This window comes from Euprymna scolopes, chromosome 35, assembly GCF_053919585.1.
Source record: "Euprymna scolopes isolate OS-2025 chromosome 35, ASM5391958v1, whole genome shotgun sequence".
NCBI classification, from domain to species: Eukaryota; Metazoa; Mollusca; class Cephalopoda; order Sepiida; family Sepiolidae; genus Euprymna; species Euprymna scolopes.
In genome coordinates this window covers 34,358,016-34,383,774 of record NC_136516.1, presented here as the reverse complement: position 1 = coordinate 34,383,774, position 25,759 = coordinate 34,358,016, and the positions used below count along the sequence as shown (strand labels likewise).

The window sequence follows — 25,759 nt, the reverse complement described above, 5'->3', positions numbered from 1 at the left end:
TCCACATTCTCAAGGATTTTTCAAGGTAATAATATAAATAAGTCCTTTTCAAGGCAAAAGTAAAAATTCAGGGACTTTTCAAGTCTGTCCGAAAGTTCTACCTGACCATGGCTGACGGAACAGCAGCAAGCTACCTTTGTGGATTAAATGAAGGGTTCCATTCAAAATTCTGTGTACAGAGTTCAACGAGACATCTAAAAGGTCAGAGGTTACATCGAATGAAACGCGAGACATCCAAAATGAAAATAGTAATCCACATTTATCAATCTTCATATCCAAAATTCCGAAGCATGAGAAAACTTTAATATATTTTTAAGATCTAAGTCTTGGACTTGCATCAAAAGTGCTTTTGATGTAATTGTTTATACAAAAATCAACAAGATCAACAATTTAAAGAAGTATACATTAACAATACTTAAGTGAAGAAAGGAAAGTCACAACCCACAAGAATTCAAACTAAAAGCTGTTAAGGGATTAAGCCAACATTCCTATTCTATCAAGAACCATTCCAAAGATGTACATATTGTCTCATTATAAGTGTTTCAATGTTATCCACATCTCTTCGAATACACCATTTGCTACAAAAATAAAAATTTGAAAATATCCGAGACGCGAATAACGTTGAAGCAATTGTAATGGACCAATAAATGCTTTAATAATATAATGAAGCAATCGTTTCGGTGAGGGCGGCGTGTGGGGAGGGTATCCGGATTAGATTGAAGTCTTAAGAGTTAACAGCATTTGGGTAATCAATATATGCAAAGGTAAATGTCAAAGCTTTACACAACAATGATTAAAGATTATCGCGTTCACACTTGAACGTGGGGTTATGTCAGCTGTTTCGTCAGACATCACATATTAAAACCAGTTAACATTCCGCAGCATTTTGACCTTTGCTAGAAACTTCGACAAGATATACGGAAATTAATTGAACAAATTAAAAAAAGAAAATTGCTAACGTTTAAATCAACAGAATGTTTTTTGAAACCATAAAATCAAAAAAATTTTTACACTTTATTTTTTAACTCACATATAAAGTTATCTTGTCCGTTTTTCAAAGTCAGGCACAAGTAACATTTAAGCTTGACAAGTCAAACATTTCTCCTTACTTGACAATTTTCATTTGTTATTGTCATGCCATGTTATTGGAAACAAAATGTACTCGTCTACAATTTACTTTTAATATTACTTAGTCCAGCCCAGACAGCTGCTAACATGAAACATTTTTAAATGATTACCTAAAAAGAAAAATCAGAACAGAATTCATTTTAAATTGAACTAAGAGTTGTCTACCATATGTTTAAAAATGTGTAAAAAAATAAAAAATTAATAAAATGATTTCATTGAATCTTGAGCAACACCACATAAATAGGGATAGTTATTAATTATATTATTAAAAAATGTCAACAATTTCAACATTGGTGATAGATTTGGCATGTCTTTTCTGCAATATATCCACTGATTGTATTAGCTTGGTTGTTTTACAGCAAACCATTTTTAGGTTATTTAATGACAAAACACTACTGGGCACTTCTTCATAATAGTAAAATTCGAAATATTGAATTTCAAGTAAAAACCAATGGAATCTGCTTAATTGTCATGTTGCAGTAATGAACATATCCAAAAATTACGAAAAACACTAAGGTAGAAAATTATTAATAAAAATAATTTTTGAAGACAATTAACAAAAATTGAATTTTGCTATAAAAAAAAATTAAAAAAAAAAAACCTGGAGTTCGAATTGTAACAAGGGAGATAATTATTTTCTAAAAACTTCGAAAATCTTAGGCCAATTTAACAAAACTCAATTTTCCATAACTGTCTTAATTTTCTACTTTATACTTTTTCATAATTTTTGGATATGTTCATTATTGCGACATGACAATTAAGTAGATACCAACTTAACTTAAAGTTCAATATTTCAAATTTCATTCTAATAACAAAGAAGCACTCAATACTTTATCAGAGAGAGTGGGATAAAGCCAGTCCATGTGGTGGACGTGTTCATCTATTTCACAATAACTCTCTTTAGGTTATTTAATACTAAATCACTGTATCTATACAAGGTGACTATCATGAAGTGAACAATGAAGATTTATATCCTTGATGTGCCAGGTTCGAATCATAGCATCACTTTCATTTATGGGTATTAGCAACCTTTATGCGACCCCCTTTTGTAAGTACCCGATTTTAGAAGAAATACAATAAACTAATGGCAACAACAGAACCAGGCCAGTTGAAAAATCATACCGTGCAGGGTCACACACATTTACTTTTTATTAGACATATTGTTTTTAATTGCATGGATCCTAAACACTGAAATGGTGCCTTGTCATAATTTACACTGAGCGCCATTTTTAATTTCATTTTTTTTTTTTTTTTTTTTTTTAATCGGTGCATTTTGGGTCAGTTCTTAGCTGCACCAGGTTTTAATGTAAATTATTTTAATTGTGATTAAAAAAAAATTATTTATTTTTAAATTCCATCAGTTGCCGACAACAACTACGTAATTTTAATCCCTGAAATTAAGTATTAAATCTATTCAAATATATAAACTATAATAGAAGACTTACAGTAAATCTGATCTTTGGCTTATTGGCTAATATCCATCTTAATTGAAAATAAATAAAGGACGAAAATCCATTCAAATTCTGGCAGGTTCACTTTCCCATTGTCAAATCAGCCGAGGGCTTAGATTAGCCTTCCATCAAATAAATAGGCTTAATAGCGTATTAAGCTAATTACTAGACAACGAGCCGAGAGACGAAAAGAGAAAATAAATACTGGCACATTTTGTCTGAAGGAAATAGATTAAAATGACTAAAAGTTCTTTATAAAAAAAAAAAAAAAAATTTTTTTTAGTACAATTGATAAACAATTTTCAGCAGTGTTCTCACATCAAAGCAATATCTATCAGGCCTGTTTACCATGCGAGTAGGGTTTACAACTGAGGGTAGGTTTGATTATCCTATCAATTGGAAAAGTGTTAGGGCTCCAAGTAGTAATTAAAAAAAAAAATTAAATCTGGACACTCATCTTATTAGACACACACATTTTAATCAAGGCGATATCTATAAAAGACCTAGCAATTATGCAAGTAGGGTCCATAACTGAATGGGCTTTTATGATTATCATATAGTAAAATCTATCTATATAATTATAAAACTCTGAACCATCTGGCTGTGCTTGCTTGAATCTTGTTTTTGATGATCAGGGACAACAGGTGAATTTATTCTATACTAGCAGGCCGCTTGGTGTTGCTCGGTCGTAAAATATGCATAAATATATTTTAATTAATACAGAAACCGAGACGTGCATGTGAGTATTAGGTTTCTTTTCTAAACAGTTCACTTCTTGTGGAAAAAAAAAAAAAAAAAAAAACTTGAGCCGAGATTGAAACCAAAACCTAAAGAGAATGAGTCAAGTATAATAACTATTAGATCAACTTAATACTATCTTTACAAAGTGTTTTCAAACCTACTTATTCTTAACAAAGAAGCTGTCATGTTTCATGGCCGCACATATGCATTCATGAAACAGTTGGCAAACAGATAAAAATCTGATGACTCCCAAGTACCAACTTTTCAATTTTGACCCCTTAGCCCTTTTTTCTGGATGAAAACCAATTAAAAGTTTTCCACATATCTGAATACCCTATATACCAAATTTCAAGTTTGTATATTAAAAATTCCTTGAGTATATAGGTTGAAAATTGTCCTCACACATACATTCTCACTTCTATATTAGTGGCCTTGCAAGGTCTCATGTGGGAGAACCGAAGCAACAAAACTGGCTGGCCTGTAGAACACACACACATATATATATATATATATATATATATATATATATATATATATACACATACATACACACACACAAATGTAGGCAAATTTGGCCATATTTTATTGGTTTGAAAATATAGGTTCTTTTTTTTACCAATGGTCATAAAATTGCAATCATAGAATAGTATTATAATTTTCAAAAAGCCTGCAATATTTGCCCTTAAGGTCACACATTAAGGGGATCATCCATCATCCAGAGTCTATTTTTGGCTCTTTTTGTACAGGCATAAAATGTTTCAATCAGTCATTTGCTTTCCTAGTTTTGCATATGAATTACAAAATATCCGATATTTCTCCAAAAGCTCTGGCTTTGATGGAAGGGAGACTAAAACTTACTATAGTTTCAAATGATCTGAAATAACAGCAAGGGGAGACTGGATTCCAAATATTTCTCATGTTATCTCTCCCTTCTTTGGTTTTTATACATAAAGTAAATTTCACAGTGTATAAGGATTATTTGATACTGGAGATATTCATAATCGTACCCTCTCCTTGCTGTTAATTCAGATCATTTGAAACCATAGCAGACAGTTTTAGTCTCCCTTCCACTAAGGCCAGAGGTTTTGGGGAAATTGTGTGTGTGTGTGTGTGTGTGTGTGTGTGTGTGTGTGTGTGTGTGTGTGTAGGCGTGGCTCAGAGGCTATTGGGTACAATAATCAAAAATTGTCTATAATAATAAATGCGTAATATGCAGGAATTAAAATATATTTAAGCATATCTTACGACCAGGCAACGCCAGGCCGCCTGCTAATATTTTACTAATCTTCTATGAAAATTTTTGTATAGGTACAAACAATTTTCAAAGATTATCTAAATTTTTCTTCTATAACTATTACATTCTTCCTAAAGTATTTTCAGACTTTATTGACAAACAATTTCTGTAAAATGCTGAACTAATCTCCTAAAAGTTGTGTTGGTTTGTCTGTTCACAAGCACATAAGATGTTGGAGACAGACCTGCATAAAAAATATATATATTTCAAAAGTATTTACTCACGGTATTTGCACAAGTATATTTCATTGATCAAAGAGTACAACGCTATCTGTAGTAGACGGGAACTGAAAATGGATGGTCACATTTAATATTACTAAGACAAAATTCTAAGAACCCTTTCCAGTCACAGATTTGTCATGGCTAATAGCACCATTCTTTGAGAATCCAATGTTTAAACTCTTTGGCCTAACATTCACAGGTAACATGAATTGGAATACATAGAAGATACTGCCACATCTGCAAAGAAGGTGGGTGGACTACTTCTACCGAGCTAGAAAATTTTTCACGCTTACCAGTATCTTGTGTATCTATAAAGCTACCATTTGTCCATGCATGTTTCAAAAACGTGTTAACAATGTCTGATAATTAGTTAACCATCTAACTACTAACCAGACTGAACATTGCTTAAGTTTTGTGATTTAGCCTTTAAATGAATAAGTAATATTAAGAACTAGATTTTTAGCCCATTAAAACAGGCAAAAGTTATAGCCCGTTGATTTAGAAGGAGTGCTTTATGCCAAATTGATGCTTGAATATGGTTACATTTGTGTTTTACATTAAATACCAATCTCTAACCATGCATCAAATGGATGCCATAATACTTCATTTGCTGCACCTTATAAAAAAATTTTCATTCAAAATTTCAGCCAGATCTCCAGTAGTTTCTGAGAAAAACTGGAACGGACAGACAGACAAAAAGAAATATAATATAGATTATAATATCAACATTATAAATGGCACATGATAAAGTTTACCATGAAAATCTTTTGTCTTGTTAATTGCTATCTTTACTATTAAGATAAAAAAATGAATTTATTATAAAAAAAAAAAAAATAAAAAAACTGACTTAAAAAATTATTCAACCAAATAAAACCAACTAAAATAATTGCTGCAATTTGGCAAGGAAAAAAATGTTAAAAGAAAATAATCAAGTACTTATTTCCTGCAAATTTTAATGCCATTTTTATCTAACTAGCAAAGAGGTCACATGACCGGAAACAAGACCAACTTTGGAAGACATTTTGAAAAACAAAGTTTCAAAGTTAGACTTCTAAGTTTTTAACCCATTTATACATAGTATCCAACTTAATTAGGTGCTATATTCAGAAGCTTTAATGCATAAAGTAAACTAGTTAGGCGCTATGCATAAATGGGCTAATCATATCATATATAGCTAATCAGTATGTTTGTTCAATTTAATTATTTTCTTCAGTGAAAATGTGCCAGCAATATTTATTATTCAAAATTTGATAGGTTGTAAAGGATACCGTACAAAGCGACCTCCCCTCCTTAAATGACACACATGGAATTGTTAATAAAACTCCACATTTCTGCAATACAACCATATTTTGTAAGAACTGATTTCAGTCTACACCTGGCTTGTACATCAAGTTTCAGTCATGAATGCCCAACAGTCATAGTTGGGGGGGGGGGGGATAAAAACTTTCCCCAAATTGTATCATCCGCCCCAACTGGTTTGTTTTTTCTTATCGTGAAGCATCCTTCTAGATAGCAGATCACACTATTCCAGAGACTCTAATTGATACTTTTTAGAATACTATCCCTTTAAGTGTAATCGTTTGTATCACTTACACTTGGTTCACATGGTATTTTTATTATTTTTTTTAATATGAGCCAACAGATCCTAATGTTACTGGAACAATTGCATTTCCCAATGGTATCAGTATATAAATCAATATGATAGATACCTACAGTTTGAACTCAGTCGATTTTATCACATTCACCTGTGACAATAGTCACCTATCCCACCCCCACTCTGATTTTATTTCGGTCATGAATAATGAAAAACATTACATGGGATTTGCTTGAAGAAAAAAAAGCTGGGAAGTGAATTGAACAAAACAAAATAAACAATAAAAAAAATACATAAAACAAAAATAGTGCTGAATAAAAAAAACTCTTTAAGCATTTTAAATTAGTGAAAAAAAAATTTTTTTTTTTTTTACAGCAATTAATTAATCATCTTTTAAAGAAAGGAGAAAACTTATTTTTTATACTTAAGATATTTTAGATAATCTTGTTAATGAATAGAATTGGGAAAATTGATTATTGTTAGGGTTCAGTAAATATAATACATTAAACATTTTTCCATTGATCTACGACAATGTTAACAGAAAAAGCAATAACATACAAAAATTTGTAACTCCTTGTTTTGATTTGTTTCTGTCCAAACCTTAGATGTTTAGAAGCAAATTAATAATATTAGTATATCATCTTATTGTTTTAACAAGGCAAAATTTGGTAGGAACCTATCAGTTAAGATTGAAACCAGCGTTGATGCGAGTTCTTACATCTATTTTAAATGCACGCATGAGATTCAATAGATTTAAAGTGGGTGTGGGAGTAAATGTTTCTTTCAGAAAGTTGCATTGGCTTTATCTATTTAACAGACTCAAACGATGTTAGTTGGGGAAGAGGTTTAATAAACCGACAATTTTGCAATATAAATACACAATGTCCAAGAAGTCACAGAACCTTGCTTTTTTTTTTTTTTTATGAATACAAATTGTTGTTTCTCTTGGTCGATAATGATAATGCTCTGCTTGTTAGTAATGACTAGGGCTAAGACAACAGGATATTCTTATTGTTTTGACTCGAGTATATGCTAGACACAGTTACTCAACTGAGAACCACATCACTATATAAAAACATAAGATATCAACGGATATATGTTAGAGAATCAAAACAATGAAAAGAATATTCTGTTGTTCTAGCCCTAGTAATAAAAGTTCCTTGAACTTACTCCATCCACTATTAACTCTTGCAATCACACAAGTGCTTGCTCCATTAATATCACCAAAAACTTCGACAACCTGAATAATTTATCTATCCTGATATACTGCCTCCACATCAGAATTCTCATCCATTATCTTACACTTCTTGCATAAAAACTAGTCATCTTCTCTCAACCTATCAATAATTTCACTGCACTTCTTATGTACCCAATGCTTACGAGTACCACAAAAGATTGAATTGCATTTGACTCATTTTTCATAAATGGAGAGCTTTCCAACATTTTTACAGCTACTGGTCATCACTTTGGTTTTGATAACATTCACTCTCGGACCATTACTTTACATAGCATTCCTTCAAGTCTTTAACTTAACAAATAGATCTTCTATTGTTTCACATGCAAGAACTAAATCATTCGAACAACTCAGATGAAACTCCCTGAATATTGTTTCTAAGACAAAATGAAAAGCAATGGACTCCGTACAACACTCTGATGTACTTCTACTTTAAAAGCTGTCACTAAACGTGCTGTTAATTCTAACATGACTAAACATTTCTGAACATTGCTTGAACAAACTTCACCAACAACTCAGTTGTCCTTAGTTTATATAAAGCTTATCAGACAACCTCTCTTAGCATTCTTTCAAAAGCTTTCTCCAAATCCACAAAATCAAGATGCAGGTTTTTCTAATAAAAAGGTACTTCTCTTGAATTTGTCTCAGAATAGATATAGCATCAGTGCTACTTTGTACTGGCATAGAACCAAACTGTATTTCATTTATGCTTCTTTGATTTCCTATTTACTGCATAATTTTCGATCACTTTCAGGAGATTTTCCCGATTTTTATACAAGAATAATCTATTACTAATGGAGATTTGGTAATTGTCTGAAATAGAAGCTATACTATAGTTTTTTTTAAAATGCTCAATTCAGAGGGCAGGATAGCGTAGTATTTGTTTTAACATCCTCCCAGGCATCACCTTATAGTACCTTCTGTTATCATGTGACCATTCTCCTAGACATTACTCCCACTCTGGGGGAGGGGGTAAATATGCTCATTTGTCATATCACCCTAAGTATTACTCCCTGCTTGGGAGGAGGGGGAGAGTGATGGAGTCTTAGTATATTCATTATTAAATTAAAAAATATGCGATCAGTAGAGAATAATATTTCTATATGATATTAATATTGAACATACAAAAGGTTTTTTTTTTTGTAGTTATGCAGAATGTTGCAACAGCTATGGCAGTCAAAGTTCATGAATTTTTAAATAAAATCAATGTAGAATAAATAGTGGTTTTGACCCACTGGGTCACGCATACGTCTAGCATACACAATTTTTTTTTTTTTTTTTTTACTCATGCTGCATAAAAGAGATTAAATATTGAATTGTGAAAGATTAAAGATTTAAAAAAAAAAAAAAAAAAAAAAAAAAAAAAAAAAAAAAAAGGATAAGAGATTAATTAAATCCTTGCCCGTGAAAACAAGTGTGGCATGATGCAAGACATACAAAAATATATAAAAAGGTTTTCAATAAATTCATTGCATGATAATCCAAGCAAGCATGACGCTCTATTTTTAGTTCTATTGTGTAGAAGAAACATTAATTATCATCCTCTATGAAGGCAGACAATCGAGCCAAGACAATGGTTGATTGAAAAGCAAAGTATAAATTAATTTCAATTAGAAAAGAATGTACGTTATTTTGTTTATACAATTTGTTTTAAAATAGGCTTTCTTAATATCTATAATAAAATCATGAGATAACTTTGTGTGATATTTTTCTCATGCCAGACTTAATTCTAACACGACTAAACATTTCTGAACATTGCTTGAACAAGCTTCACCAACAACTGATAATTACACATTGACTTGCTACTTTTATTATCATCAATCAAATATTTATTCAAAACAGAAACACAAGTGCATAAATTAAAACAATTTAAAAAAAAAATTTATTTTAAGATTCAATAATATCCACTTTTCCCTTCACTTCGACACAAAATTGACACAATGTAACCATAGCAGACATGATGCTCCTCAATCCAGATAGAGTAGTGGAAGTGGGCCCCGATTTGCCTCACCCCAGTCATAAAGGGTCCATCTTTGCCGGGTATGTAGTTTGAAAATTAAAAAAAAAAAAGTTAAAATCACAAGGTTACTAGTGAGGATTGAACTCAACCTATGTGAAACAGAATGACTGGTTATTAAACTGCAATAAGTAAATTCACCTTAATAATAAAATGACGAGCCGACGAATTATCGGTATTTTGATTGGTTAAAAACAAACGAGAATATTTAATGTCTACAATCTGCTGACTTGACAAAGTTGGAGCAAGGAGAGAAGTGATAGAAAACATCTAGTAAATTTTTGAGTTGTATTATTTTTGATTGAAGTAATAAGTTGATTATTATTTTTATATTAATTCAGTGGAATTGAGCTTTAATGGCCCCCCCCCCATTCAAGTCAGAGTAAACGGTTCCCTGATCCAGTTTCAAACCTTTTCAGTAACCAGTTTCTCTTGCTCTGTATTTCCTCAAAAGCCAAAACAGATTCAATCCATCCAAGACAGGTCTTTCACACACAAAAGGCTCAATATCTATTCTGATGGAGCTTTATAACAATAAATATGTGAGGAACTGGTACTTACCATAGGTACCTTTTCAACCCACACACACACACACACATAGCTTTATATTTCAAGTGAAACAGTCGCATTTGTGAGTGATTTTTCCAAGTGGTGATTAGGAATAATAAAACGCTTATCTTTTGGTGATTTCTTTCGAACTTTATTTTTTAAATAAAATGAGCAAAGTCAAATTATTAAAACAATAAAAGTTTAATAGAACAATATATTCTTTTTTTTTTTACGAAGGCTGTTAAAAAAAAAAAAAAAAAAGACCAAAGAAATTAGAATGTTTATCCTTCAAGTCTTAACATAAAATTCTGTGCATATTTAGAATTACACAAAAAAAAAAAAAAAAACCTTTGATGTACATACTCATCACAGAACAAAGATGTCATATTTAAAAGAAATCCCATAGGTTTGGCTAATGAACCAAAAAATTTAGTTGTCAAAGGTCAACTAAAGATAAATTTGTTTGTAGAGCCCTTATACATACAGTGGCGCCAAAAAGAAAGTCTGCACTAGTAATTATATATATATATATATATATATATATATATATATATATATATATATATATAGTGGCACCCAAAAGAAAGTCTGCATTTTTTTTCAAAAACCGCAAATTTAAGCTAAATCGAATGTAACTGTTTAAAGAACCTATGCCTCATTTGACTCCTTTTATTTCTCTATAATTTTATTTGTTCATATTTTACTTTTTATTGAACTATCCTAGTGTTTCCGCCAATTTAAAAAATTAACTTAAAATTGTGAAGGCAAAAATAAACTCTGCACAATGGAAGATTGTTATTTAAATGTAACTTTATAACATTAATGCAACACAAATACAACAAAAACACAACGAACTAGTTAATATTTAGTAGCTTAGCCCTTCTGCAATTTGACAGCTTGCAATCTTTTGGGCATTCCTTGAATTAGTCTACAACAATACTCCGGTGAAAGGGGATCCCACTTCTTTAATTTTTGTCCAAAGTTCTTTCAGATTTGAAAATTTATAATTGTGTAGCTTTTGCTTAATGTAATGTCATGTTTTCGATTGGATTGAGGTCCGGAAATCGTTCAGACCAATCCAAACATGGAATATCATGCTCTTCAAGAAACCTCTTGACAATGCCAGCTGTGTGAATGGAAGCATTAACCTGCATTAAGATGGGATTATCATCCCAAGTCCGGCCTATTAATGTAGTTGATCGAATTAATTCGACCTTGTAAATGAATTATAAGCCCTGGACTATTGGCACTAGTAACGCCCTGCACCAAAACTGAACCACCTTGCAGTGTTGAAACTGCGCATACAGGTTTAAATTCTTCATCCTTCCTTCAGTCGTACTGCTTACCATAACTGCCTGGGCCATTAAACTTGCTTTCGTTGCTAAAAATCACTTTTGACCAATATGAAGAGTCATGATTTTCATTACATCTGACGAAGTTCAGACGGCGCTTTCTGTTCTTTACAGAAATCATTGGTTTGCATCATGCAACACTGCCTCACAAATTAAATTCCTTCAATCTGTTCTTAACTGTGGAAACAGAGCACTTTTTAACAAGATTACACTGTTCTTGGATTTGGGGAACCATTTCAAATCTGTTTCTGAGACTGCCAATCTTGATAGCATTGTCTTCCCTGTAAGAACTAACTTTAGGACGATCAGATTTAGAGGCCAGTGCCAAAACTGCCAGTGTTTTGGTGCTTTTTCACAGTCATTCATACTGTTTTCTCATCACATTTCAATCTACGGCTGATTTTTCCATTGGATAAACCAGAAAGATGGAGATTAATGAGCTCCTGACGATCACTTAAAGAAAATCAAAGCATATGGACTAAAGGTTAAATTGTAACAACAACAATTACGATTAGAGATTCTTTGTTGCCTAAAAGGTGGATATTTTAAGTTGGTTTTAAGCTCATTTGTTGCTGTGGAATTTTTTTATACCTTTGATTTGAAGTTAATTTTTTACATGAACACTATGATAGATCAATTAAAAGTCAAATATGAACAAGTAAAATTATAGGGGAATAAAAGGCAAATCAAAGGAGATATAGGTTGTTTAAACAGTGACATTCAATTTAACTTAAATTTGTGGTTTTCGAAAAAAACTGATAAGTGCAAACTTTTTTTGGCACCACTGTGTGTGTGTGCAACAATATATATATATATATATATATATATATATATTGTTGCACATTTTATTATCAGCACATTCTTAAATCGATTCAGGTACCAAAATAAAAAAATTTCAAATTTCATGAATATAAGTAAAATTACTTTGGTATATTAGTCAAAACAATTGTATTTAGAAGCAGAAAAGTACATATAAATAAGCAATAATTTAATAATGATAGCTGATGGAAATACTAAACTACTCCATTTTACTCTTCGTCGTTCCAATAACAATGCAAAAGGAGATCAGAAAATTGCAAAGAGGACGCTTCAATGGAGTTGAGTGACTATGGAAGAGCACTTCTTTTGCCATGACTGAAGCAGCAGAAAGAGAAAGAGCAAACATGAAAGTGCATGCAGCCATCTTTAGACACACACACACGGGCATTAATGCCTGCACATCACACTGCATTGAATCGATGTTAAGGTTGATGCTTCTTAAAGAAGCAGAAGGCTTCCAAATGGAGATGGGTAGGGGGCTCACAGAGTTGTATACTTAGATGTTCAGAGTGAAGTACATTCGCAAAGCGATCATCCATCTTGAATGCCAACTGACTTGACTGAACTTTGCAGAAACTAATAATAACCAGAATAAATAAAAAAACAAAACATTGTTGAACTTATAAACTAGCTTAAAATGTAGGGTAAGGTATGTTGAAATAAAATAAAAGTCAAGACAAAAGTAAATTTCATTTTTGTTTTCAAATCAAGAAAAAAAAATGAGAATATAAAAATATTTTATTAAATCGGACAAAATATTGAGAGAATACGTGAAAAAGTTAATACAAAATATGTGTATAGCTGTAATTTCATCCTTAAAAAAAAAAAAAAAAAAAAAAAAAGGAAAAGAAAAAACCTTGGAAAGATGTAATTTTTAAATATATCTTTTGAAAGATTATAATTTACATGATTCAAATATGTATTTGGGCAACTAATTCTTATTTCAATCACATAAATTATTTTGAATTGAAAAGAAAACACACATTTGATTCAGATTATTTTGTGTTCACTTTTCACATCATGCACACCACTGCTTCCCTACAGCGAGCACATGCCAATTGTGGCCACTTATTTTTATGCCTTTTCCCCATATACACATTCTTTTTTTTTATGTTTAAATATATATCTCTATTTCTACTATTATATAAAAGGAACTGTGTGTGTGTGTGTGTGTGTGTGTGTGTGTGTGTGTGTGTGTGTGTGTGTGTGTGTGTGTGCAAGTTTGTTTCTTATGGACTCCAAAATGGCTGGGTCGATTTTTAGGAAATTTCACACAAATGTATTTTATGGTGTTCTTAAATATGTTTGATATCAAAATGTCTTCGATAAGTATAGATAATCAACAAAAACCGATGGTTGGTGGAAAGATGTTATTTTTATTTATTTATTTATTTTTACTTGAAGTTGATCAAAAAACATTTTTGCACCAACCTAATAAAGAACAGGCGATTTTGACCAAGGTTACTACTTTATGCAGCCTAACATCACAAGTGCATTCGAGAAGTTTAATTACCACACAAGCAGAAAGACCAGGCATATAAAATTAACAGTAGGTTCTTTGATATGACAGGGACAAATTCGAATGAACGTTTCTTTTTAAAGTAAAATTGAATCATGATACTTGACTTTTGCATTTTGAACTTTAATTCAAGTCTTTATATGTTAAAATAATTTAAAAATCAACAGTAGATTCTCTATAGTGCAATGTAAACTACAATATATTTTAGACTAAGTCATTGCAAGGAGCCATGTAAAGTTTTCTCTCGGTACACCACAATGGGTCTCCAACTAGATTGATTTGATTTAAAAATGGGTGATTTCCCCAATTTCGATGACAATGAAAATATGAGAGTGTAAAACCTTTATTGATCATCGTTTAATCCTGGGCAACATCAGGTCTCCCTGCTAGTTTATTTATACAGACATTTCACCTTTTTATTACCATCTTAACAGCTTGGTTTGATGAAGTTTTAAACTGCTGTAGTATAGCATGTTAAATTTGAAGGTTTAACACAAAAATATAAAGTGTCATTACATCAATACAGTTGTATTCATTCAATAAAACAAGTTCACAAGCTTTAGCTTTTTTTTTTATGACAAATTACATTAGAAAATCAGGTTACACTATAAATAAAAGGATACATCAACTGCTATAATACAAATAAATTCTTGAAAATAACTGTAAAAAACAATTATTGAGCAAAGATATACAAAACAATTGACAAAAAACCTGCAGACATGATCGTATAAAAACTCATTATGGCTCAAGGACTTCATTTTCAGAGACAATTATCAATTAATAATATATTATAATTATCCATTAAATGAGTTCAATTTGAGTCAATTGTTCAAACCAGTAATCATATCTGATATTTTTATAGTCAAATTAATGAGTTTTCCAGACCATAAAGATTCACCTTAAATTAGGTCAGTTTTATAATCTGGAGGTTCACAGCATAAATTGTGTTGGAACGGTGTTTACTTCTCTCCCACTGCAAGAACTGTGACACGAGTCAGAAAGCGGGATTGAGAAGCCAGTGCCTCCATAGACGTGCACTCTGACCTACAAAAAGTGCCTGGGCAGCCCCATCAGCGTTCCCCAGTAAGGGTACCTCAGACGGTAAGCTATAAACTAACCTATTAAACAGAGGACAAAGCTCGGGAGGATGGACTTCCTAGAATCGCACTGAACTAAATTCCCACCGCAAAAATCAACAGGGATGGGATGATTACAAGAATTGTTTAATCTCTTGATTTTGGGGGGCCCAGGATAAAAATCCCTGACAGAGTTATGTGGGAATCTTCACTAAAGAATTTATATAAAAATAAATGACCATTCTTTTTTTTGTGTTTGTGAATATATAATATATATATATATGACTTAGCTCATACGCGTAGATCATCATATAACAAGATCACTCTGATGTTAAAAGCATTTAAAAAATGTTTAATTTCAACTGTATTTCTCACGGTTGTTGGTAACCGAATGGTTTGGGTCCTTGCTAATGACAGGACTTCTGTTGCCAGGGTTTGAATCCCTCGACTGGCGTTAATCGTGATACCCTGCACTAATGATTCCCAAAAAAAGGATGAAACACTAGTGTCTGTAGGTATTTAATTATTATAGTAAATAATTATATATACATCACCAGAAAACCAGTTAAAAAATATTTACATATCAGATACCAAATCAAAAAAAACCCCTGATGGTTGAAGGCAACATTTGTCAGGCAGGCAACTATGCACAGCTTGGTGGATCAAGAACCGAGCAGCCCGCTGCAATCAACATTGCACAGGCTGCCGGTCATCTTGAGCTATGGTAGAAATGATACGGGCCAAGCAAGTGAGCATGGCCGTTGCACAGTCATGACAACCCAAAACAATGTAACTAGAGACCGACATTCTGTAGTTGTTCTCCATCTGTCTTCATCCTTAATCTTTATCATATTTGATAATTTTTCATGTTGATTCTTAGCATGCACTTTGTAGAACAAACAAAGATTATGTTCAAGAAACAGAGGATATGAAGAATAAGGCAGTTACATTTTTAAACACTGATTTTCAACAACAAAAAAAATTTCTTTATAAATGAAAATCCAAGGTCTTTAAATGCTTTGCGTTTTCAGATTTAAAAAAGTGTTTTCTAAAAAATTAAATTTCTCTATCGATATTTTTAACTGATATCAGGTTGAACAGCAAAAACAGGAATACAATTTTGATCTCCTTTCTTTAATCAACATTAGTAGCATATTAGTGTCTCAAATACACAAATATGAACAAAGATAATGAACATATAAATACTGAAATAATCTTCATTTTTTACAAAACATTCATGCTAAGCTCAAGGGAGGTAATAATGCAACAATGTAATTGTCAGTAACAAATGATTCTCCTAGCAAACTGGCTTTGGTAAAATTGAGTATCTTTGAATTTAAGGGTTATCAGCTACAGAATTTTTTTTTTTTTTTTTAATTCCTCAAACTCATCATGGTCTTGAATTTGGAAGTCAGCTTTAATAATGCATCTTTAAAAGTGACAAAAAAATAAAAGGTCCAACATTAAATAAGTTATCAAAAAATTGTAGAGCAAAAAACAAATTTCAAAATGAAGCTCTTCAAAAACAATACAAAAAGAAAGTTTAAAGGTTAACACATTCAAATGGTAAATATATTCACTTTTGAGCACCATAACGGTGCTTATAAACAGTACCAGACAATTACAGATAATATCAAACTTACAAGCAAAAGATTTTAATTTTGCATAAAAAAAAAAAAACTTGCTTATGATAGTAGGAATGTCAATATTACACAAAAGTTCATAGTTTGAATTCTAAATTTGATCTGTCATTGCCAGCCAATGTCTAGTCAGCATAGATCACAATTTCAGCTAAATTATTTTTCGTTCAGGTTGCTGCACTGTAAAACAGGCTGCTAAAAGTCATGGTCAGTCTATGGACAACAAAATAGTTCAAGGCAGCAATGGATACATCATGGCTGATTATCAGTCAAAATATCTACAGTGTTTGTCAGTGGAATCAAGACTGGCTGTCATTCATTACAATTGTGGCTCCTGGACCAACGTGCTTAGTTGGTTTTCATTTGGAATGCAGTGAATTCATTTGAAGGAGTCAACTCAACAAAACTAGGGTGGATGTTGTCACAAAGTACAAATAATAATATGCCAATTTTGACACTCACTACTATATTAATTCAGTACTGGATAGAAGAACTTCAATAAACTTGAAAATACTATTTAAAAAAAAAAAATGAAATTTTCAGTATTAAGCGTAAAAAAACAAAATTAGATTATCAAAATAGTGCAGCTTCAGAATAAAGCAGTAAAGGCAGCAAATGCCATTTCAAGAATCATGCAGTGGCAAGGGAAGACTTTCCGAATTCTTTGAAATAACAAGGTCTTCTCATACCAGACTGGCATTCTTTGAGGCAGCTATACATCTTTGCACTTCCGGGTTGTCAGCCACAGCAGTGTATTTTCCCTTAGTTTTTTCAAAATCACTGTGGTACTGAATCTGGAAATCAGTTCCATTTAAAAAAGAAAACAAATTTCAAAAAGAAAGCAAAATAAAGTGGAAGGGAAAAAAAAAGTGGAAGGGAAAAAAAAAGTGGAAGGGAAAAAAAAAGTGGAAGGGAAAAAAAAAGTGGAAGGAAAAAAAAAGTGGAAGGAAAAAAAAAGTGGAAGGAAAAAAAAAGTGGAAGGAAAAAAAAAGTGGAAGGAAAAAAAAAAGAGGAAGGGAAAAAAAAAGTGGAAGGGAAAAAAAAAGTGGAAGGGAAAAAAAAAGTGGAAGGGAAAAAAAAAGTGGAAGGGAAAAAAAGTGGAAGGGAAAAAAAAGTGGAAGGAAAAAAAAAGTGGAAGGAAAAAAAAAAGTGGAAGGGAAAAAAAAGTGGAAGGGAAAAAAAAAGTGGAAGGGAAAAAAAAAGTGGAAGGGAAAAAAAAGTGGAAGGGAAAAAAAAGTGGAAGGGAAAAAAAAGTGGAAGGGAAAAAAAAGTGGAAGGGAAAAAAAGTGGAAGGGAAAAAAAAAGTGGAAGGGAAAAAAAAGTGGAAGGGAAAAAAAAAGTGGAAGGGAAAAAAAAAGTGGAAGGGAAAAAAAAGTGGAAGGGAAAAAAAAAGTGGAAGGGAAAAAAAAGTGGAAGGGAAAAAAAAGTGGAAGGGAAAAAAAAGTGGAAGGAAAAAAAAGTGGAAGGAAAAAAAAGTGGAAGGAAAAAAAAAGTGGAAGGAAAAAAAAAGTGGAAGGGAAAAAAAAGTGGAAGGGAAAAAAAAAGTGGAAGGGAAAAAAAAAGTGGAAGGGAAAAAAAAAATGGAAGGAAAAAAAAAGTGGAAGGAAAAAAAAAGTGGAAGGAAAAAAAAAGTGGAAGGAAAAAAAAGTGGAAGGAAAAAAAAGTGGAAGGAAAAAAAAGAAAGTGGAAGGAAAAGAAAGAAAGTGGAAGGAAAAGAAAGAAAGTGGAAGGAAAAGAAAGAAAGTGGAAGGAAAAGAAAGTGGAAGGAAAAAAAAGAAAGTGGAAGGAAAAAAATAGTTTCAAATGTTTGAAAAGGAAGTAAAAAATTGAGAATTTTGAAGGATGTAAACAATAAATTCAAGTCAAAAGTTAAAGATTCAATCATCAAAAAGTATGTAGGAAGGTGAAAAACAGAAAAAATAGCTTAAATATACAGAATGAGAAAATACATATGAATATTTTTTAATCAAACGATATTTGGTTCACAGACAGACATTTGAACAAAAATGAATCCGAATGAAATGGCATCAAAAACATGTTTACAAAAAAAAAAAAAAAGGCTACAATTTCATTATGAGAATATTTTTAGGAGGAAAGATGAAAGTTCATATGGATATATAAGATGATTTCATGCATTGATGAAGCTGAGAGTAGGAAAGTTTAAGGTTTGAATTTTGGATAAGTTGAAGAGAAAAGGGAAGATTCTATTTGGTAAATGCAAACAAGAGCAGTTCTGCACTCTATCCATGACATTTTCTGAAAAGGCAGCATTGACAAAAGAAATAGACTGGAAAAGAAGAATGCTTATATATTTACTTATTTATTTACAAAGTAGCATAAAAAATACGCTTGTTAAAATATTTAATACATTTTTTAAACTTTAATTTAGTCGCTAACATATCAGACTAACAAATTTGTTAAAAAAATTAGCACTTGCCGCACAGAGACAAACCATTAAATGTTTAATTTCACAAAAACTAATTTGGTCAAAATCTAAGAAAAAAAAAAAAATTTTTGCTATCACCCTTTCATCAAATTAGACAGCTAAATGAGGAGATGATATTAGCAAAATTCTGGGCCGATTTACCCATTAAACTGGTTTTGTAAACTTAGTCACTTTGCTTTTGTATAGTATCACATAAATATAATCAATCTTATATCTAATTTATGTTTGTATTTGTTCTTCCTAAACTATATATATAATTTTGTAGATTGGAGTTGGATGCAGGGTAGTTTTTAGACTTTGGTTAGAGAGCCCCTTAATATAATTACAGATCACTACTGATGAAGTTATATGCAACGACTCAAACCAACATATTAGTTTTGGAAGTGAAATAAAGAGTACAGTTATGTCTAAATTAAATAAATTATTACATATATATATATATAATATATATATATATATATATATATATATATATATATATATATTATAGGGACTGAAATAAACTTCTGTTATCATATAAAGCAATGCTCTTTATGTAAACAAATAGAGTTAGGCACAAGGTTCATTAATGTAGAAGCTGTTAGCTCCCTTAAAAGGAGCTACGTCATTGTGCCACACTTGGGCATTTAGACAATGGTTAATCATTGCAATTTCGCACACCCATCTTAGCAAAAGTCAAATAGCATAACAGTTAGAAGTGCTGATTATCGCCAAGGTGGTCAAGTTTCAATCCTGGCTTGAGGTAGTTGCTAGTCTAGCTGTACTGAAGAGCCATGATACAGTGAAACAGTCCATCTGAATGACACACGCAGGAGATCAGATGAGTTTTTCAAATTACCGTTCATGAACTAGATGAAGTGCATTCCGACTTTAATAACTGTTGGCATTCTCAAATAGGGGTTCTTCAGGCAATTAAGAATAAACTAACCTCTCCTCAAAAAAAGATGGCAAAGCCTGAGAAAATTAATCGCCTAGGACTAAACAATCATACCAGCCATATAAAAATAAACCCACTGTTGTAGCGATTGTCAGGGTGATATCCTTGACTGGTATGAGCAATAACTATTGAAGCTGGATCAGATAAAATATATATATATATATGGCCATACCCAATTTAATAGCCTAAAAATAATTTAAAATGTATCTTTCTTTTAAATATGTTTATAGGGAATTGATACATGCTGAATTGGAAGAGGGAAAGAAATGACAAGGTTGGAAAACCATGCGAAACGGTCTTCTCATACCAGACTGGCATTCTTTGAAGCAGCCATACATCTCTGAACTTCGGGGTTGTCAGCGACAGCAGTGTATTTGTCCTTAGTTTTCTCAAATTCACTATGGTATTGAATCTGGAAACCAGTTTCAAGGTGAACAAAAAAAAATTAAAAAAAAAAAAAAAAAAAAAATTCAAACTTCCACCATTAAAAAAAAAAAAAGAAAAAATCCTTAATTTTGGGATTTAGATAAATATTCTAGTCTTTCATAAAATATAAATAACTAACAACACGGATCATAATTAACTTTTAACAATGGAACTTTTTTTTTTTTAAGAATCGTAAAATATCTTATACATGCTTCAAGATCGTTTTCATTTAACTTGTTTCACTGTAGGTTTTGGCTTTTGAAACCTGAAACCCACTCCACTAGCAATTAAGGCATTTCTCAAAAGAAAAATGCCTTCATGAATATGACGTCATGCTACCCACCGTATGTAACCTCAAAATTTTTTCAACTATTATCAATATATTTTTTTTTAAATTTACAAAATTGCTCATCTTAATAAAAAAGATTTTTTCTATACTAATATGTCACCAATTACTTCCTTTTTAGAATTAAAAAATTTTATTTTTGCCTGATGTTGCTGAAGTTCTTATTTTTTTTTAATTGTTATAAATATGAAGGGAAATGTTTTTAATATCTTTTCCTTAAAATATAACTACATCTGCGATAGGAATTAAGATTAAATTTACTATGAAAAAAAAAAAAATTCTTTGCCTGTGTTTGCATTTTTTCATTCTTAAACAAATAAGCCAAGAAAGACTTACACATAAAAACAAACATACAAACAAATACATTGGCAATGAAAAATACATATAAAATAAAATTCAATAGCTAAAATATAAAAAAGATTGAAATTAAAAAAAAATAAACAAAACCATAAAATAAAACAATTAGTACTTCAAAAGGAACTTAAAAGGTTATAAAATAACAAAAAAATAACACTTGATTAAAGTTTGAAAAGGCAAAGTTATGAATATTTCCCCATTTTACCAAATTTATTATGTCCAAGTGGGTTGCTGTAATACCAATTTTGTTTATTCCAAAATCAAGCTTTTGTTTGTTTTACGATATATCAACCTCTTTTGGGACCATTTAGTTTTGGGTTCATGCCTTCCAATATTTATTAGCAAGTAACTGGACACATCAAATCCAATTAGATCCGATCTGAACTCTACATAGCTGATTTCAATAGTCTGTAGTAGTAATTATTAGACTAACTTGGAGTTAATCAACGCTGAAACAGTATCCATTGAAAACTTTTTTTCATGTTTAATGGTATATACTGTTGCTGTTGTTGCAACAGCATTGACCTTGGTTGGGTTGAGCTAGTTTCTTCTCATGCCTGCATCACATCCTGAATCATAGCATCCCATGTATGGTAATCCTGAGCAAGATTACACCAGATGGTTAACAAATTGTGATACGACCATTGGAGAAAGACTAGTTTTGGACCTGAGAGCTCAGACATGTCCTGTTTGATGGTTTTGGTTATCCTTCGATGTACTTGTGTCACCTATGCAGAGAGGCAAGAAGGATTTAAAAGCATATAAACTCTTTAAGAGTAGGTAAGTTCTGCTTATCGCCCAACTTTCACACTTCTTTGTCTTTTAGTCAGAGACAAAGGTACAGGTTTTACAGCTTGCCTGGCTGCTGTTTCTGACTGACAGTACAGGAGCCCTAACTCTTAGATAGTGCTAAGAGTAGCTGCTCTATCTACGATTACATATTGGGGTAGCTGTAGCGCCATGTCATCCAGGAAATGGACCCTGCATTTATTTTCAGTGGGCTTTCCTGAGATTACAATCCTATGGATGTACAATCCACAGAGACACCCAGTGCCTTGCCTTGTTTCCTGACTAGGTAACTGAATGCCATCCCTCACATCTGTCTCATTCTCTAAAACTGGGCACTGTGAGTGTTTGCTTGCCATATATATTCACACAAATAATCAGACTCTTGTCTGACAGGTTTGAGAGTACAGGTTTGACAGTTTGTCTTGCTGCTGTTTCCGACAGACAGTACAAGAGCCCTAACTTTTACCTTGCACTAAGAGTGGCTGCTCTATAATCAGTTGTATGATATTGAGATAGCTGTAGTGCCATGTCGTCTATAGGAAGAGACCCTGTATTTATCTCTGGTGGGCTTTCATGAGGCCACAATCCTATATGAAGAGTCGGCTGATGGTCTACTTGTGTGTGCATGTTTGGTATCATGCACAACTTAGCCCAACCCCCTTTTACCCTAAAACTTCAATGATTAAAATGACGACCGAAACAAATAAAATATGATCAAACTAAGTTACTTAATGGCGAAACTGTATCTATTTGAAATAATTTGCTACTCCTAGCTCTGGGGGAATTTTTATGTTCATCTTTTTACCAACAGGAAAATTGCAAAAAAACTTGATCTGATTTGAACTCGGCAAAATATATTCTTGAAAAAGGAGTGCTAATGAAATGAAAAATTTTTTTAAATTGTCAGAACTTCTCACCCACACCACAATTTGTACCAACTCCTCTTAAAACTGCAATTCACAGCACCAACTCTCAACACCTATACTCCTCCTCTCGGTTGTCACAAACTCAACCCCCTATTCTCTTCAATTCATTCTTCTTATAGCCACTATTCCCCTCATATGCAAATTAATGCCACATGTAAACAAATAATCCATCCACAAAAGCAGTGTTTTTCTTTTTCCTTCCCCGATCTCATCACCTGATAGGCTAAAAAAGACGCTTATGAAAGTAGCATCTATCACAGTGTATTGCCATGGGAATTTTTGTGATGACTGGCAAGTAAAAGGTCCTCCCAATACCTTCACCACAGATACTTGATCTAGCCACAGCTTACAGTCTTGATTTCAATGAGAATCATTAAAGCTAAATTTAAATATAAAAATAATAATTGACTCATCCCAGTCCAAAATAATCACTGGATATTTTTGAATTTTTTGTTTGCTTTTCTCAAGATTTCAGACATTAGATTATCTCAGTTAATCCTTTTTAACCAATGAAAATACAGATATAATCTGTGGGTTCACTATTTCCTTGAGATGAATTTGCAATAATCAGTCATTCCTCTTCTAATAGGTTGAGAGTTCCATTCTCACGAATAACCTATAATTTTGAAATTTCCTTACTTTTAAAACTATATGCCAAGTATGACATTACTTTTATGATGCAGATGAGGCAAGTTGTGCCCAGTTTCACTGCTTGACTGGTTCAGGATCTCGGGTCCACTACAATCGCATAATCCACAACGAAATCCATTAACTCAATCGCACATCTAACTTGTAAGGATATTGAGACTTTATTTACTCAGATAAAATATTGTGAAAAGAGGAAATTTTTTTTTAAAACTCAGATCAGAAAAGTAAGAAGCCTACCTACAATTTAAATTGATTCAGCTGACAATGAAATGATAGTCTCAGAAGCAAAGTATAAAAAATTATCAACAAAGCCAAGGGTGTCTTGGTTTATTCATCTCCTTCCCACAGCAGGATGATGTGATACAAGGATTAGAAAGTGCGATTGAAGAACCAGCGCCCTAGAGGAAGAGCACTGAGAGACAATTGCTTGGACAGACCTGTCGGCATTCTCTGGTAGGGGGGGGGGGCCTTGGGCGATTAGTCTGTAACTAACTCCTTTTCAAAGGGAGACGATAAAGCATGGGAATGTGGTCTTCCCAGAACTGCACATAACCAGCAACAGGAAAAAAGCCATTTCAGAAATGGCCTAGACTGTTGACTTTGATGTCAAGCCACGACTGGGTGTTTTAGTATCATTAAACAAAACCTTTGTTACTCTCCAGCCATCTATTTAAAATGATATACACCTATGGTGTGATTGCACTTAGTATGCACATCATCAGCTTAGAACATTGATTGCCTGAAAACTGTTCAGAAACATGAAACCAAGCAAATGTCCTCCATAAGTATTTGCCATACTCTGAACACCTTGCTTCCCCATGGGCTTGGATTTATTGAAGCTCCGATATCAAGTCACTCACAAAACTTAATTATCTCCAACAACAATAGCCTTGAACATCTTTTTGATCTCCATGTGTCTAACACTCATGGATATGCCTACAACGTCAGAAAATAGACCATTTCCCATGACTTACAAAAACATTTTTTCACGCTCATAATTGCTGAAGCATGAAACAAACGGCTTGCATAGATTGTTGGCTGCAGAAGCGTTGCATCCTTTGAAACTCATGCTTCCTGGAATTCATCAAAATTACACTTGATGTCTTCTTTCTGTACACATATGCACATGCAATTTTGAGTTGTAATATATCCAAGCAGAAAACACGATGACAATTATTTCAACATGTTATATTTTTAAAAGATTACAATTAATGTCTCTTTCACTCTGTCCAAATAATACTGCTCCATATCAAAGCAATATTCAATCTCGGGTTGAACTAGCTTCCTCCAATGGAGGAATTTTCATGGGAGTATGAAATTCATAATCATTCCCCAATCATATGTATATCCCCATCAGGGAAAATAACATTGTTTTTGCAGCGCTTGCAACATGTCAACGTTATCCTACATACAGCGCCAAGTATTCCTAAATGGTCATCATCTGGTACTGACCAAGGTCAACATTGCTTAACTTTGGTGATCTAATGAGAACCAGTGAGTTACTGTGATTATGGTGTATATGTCTGAATAATGTATTAGAGAGAAATAAACCTTTTTCCGGTAAAATGATTTTGCATTAATTCAGTAATTGACAATGACATCCGAGCATTAAAACACAATGACGTGATTATTATTTCAACATGTTATATTTTTAAAAGATTATTAAAAACGTGCATCAAATATTTTACTTAATCTTAACGGATTATTTACAAGATAATTTCATACAAAAACTTGTTTCAGTAATTCATTTGCATGGTAGTAATGTTATGTTATATATTAATGTGGTCTGAAGAGAGATGGGGGCCCAAGACTGAGCGGAGGTTACTAAATTTGAGCTCTTGAAACTCAAATTCAATGTATGGGAATGGAATAGGAAAAAAAATAAGAATAAATTAAAAAAATGGAAATTCGAATTCGCATGCTTAGTGTGGAAACAAAATTTGTCAAGAGAAACAAACGCATATGTTAACATGTAAGCTCTTAAAAATAGCTACTAGTAGTAGATCTCTTTCACTTTCTCTGTCCGAATAATGTATTGGAGAGAAATGAACATATTCCAGGTGGAAATATCTTTGCATTAGTTTAGTAATTGACAACGAATTGGCAAGAAAAATTAAGTCTGAAACATCTCCACCAAAACCCAACAGAGCAAAACAGAACCCACAACGGCCAAACCTTATTTCCCTCACTTTAGTCTTTTCACCTATCACCACTGACATACCATTTCATCTCCAATATCCAAATCAGGA

At 32.3% G+C, this 25,759-nt stretch overlaps 1 protein-coding gene across 7 annotated transcripts in view; it reads right to left on the bottom strand.

The window, feature by feature from the left end:
• The window catches only part of LOC145259805 (LIM and SH3 domain protein F42H10.3-like), a 398,993-nt gene that overhangs the window by 112,526 nt on the left and 260,708 nt on the right, over positions 1 to 25,759 (bottom strand). For 5 of the 7 annotated variants that reach the window (XM_080117590.1, XM_080117591.1, XM_080117592.1 and 2 more), the window contains exons 5-6: positions 20,326 to 20,430; positions 17,325 to 17,429 (exon numbers count right to left, since the gene is read on the bottom strand). In XM_080117590.1, coding sequence (XP_079973716.1) covers positions 17,325 to 17,429; positions 20,326 to 20,430 — 210 coding nt within the window. The remainder of the gene's footprint in view (positions 1 to 17,324; positions 17,430 to 20,325; positions 20,431 to 25,759) is intronic. The other 2 variants (XM_080117597.1, XM_080117595.1) reach the window with 1 other exon arrangement.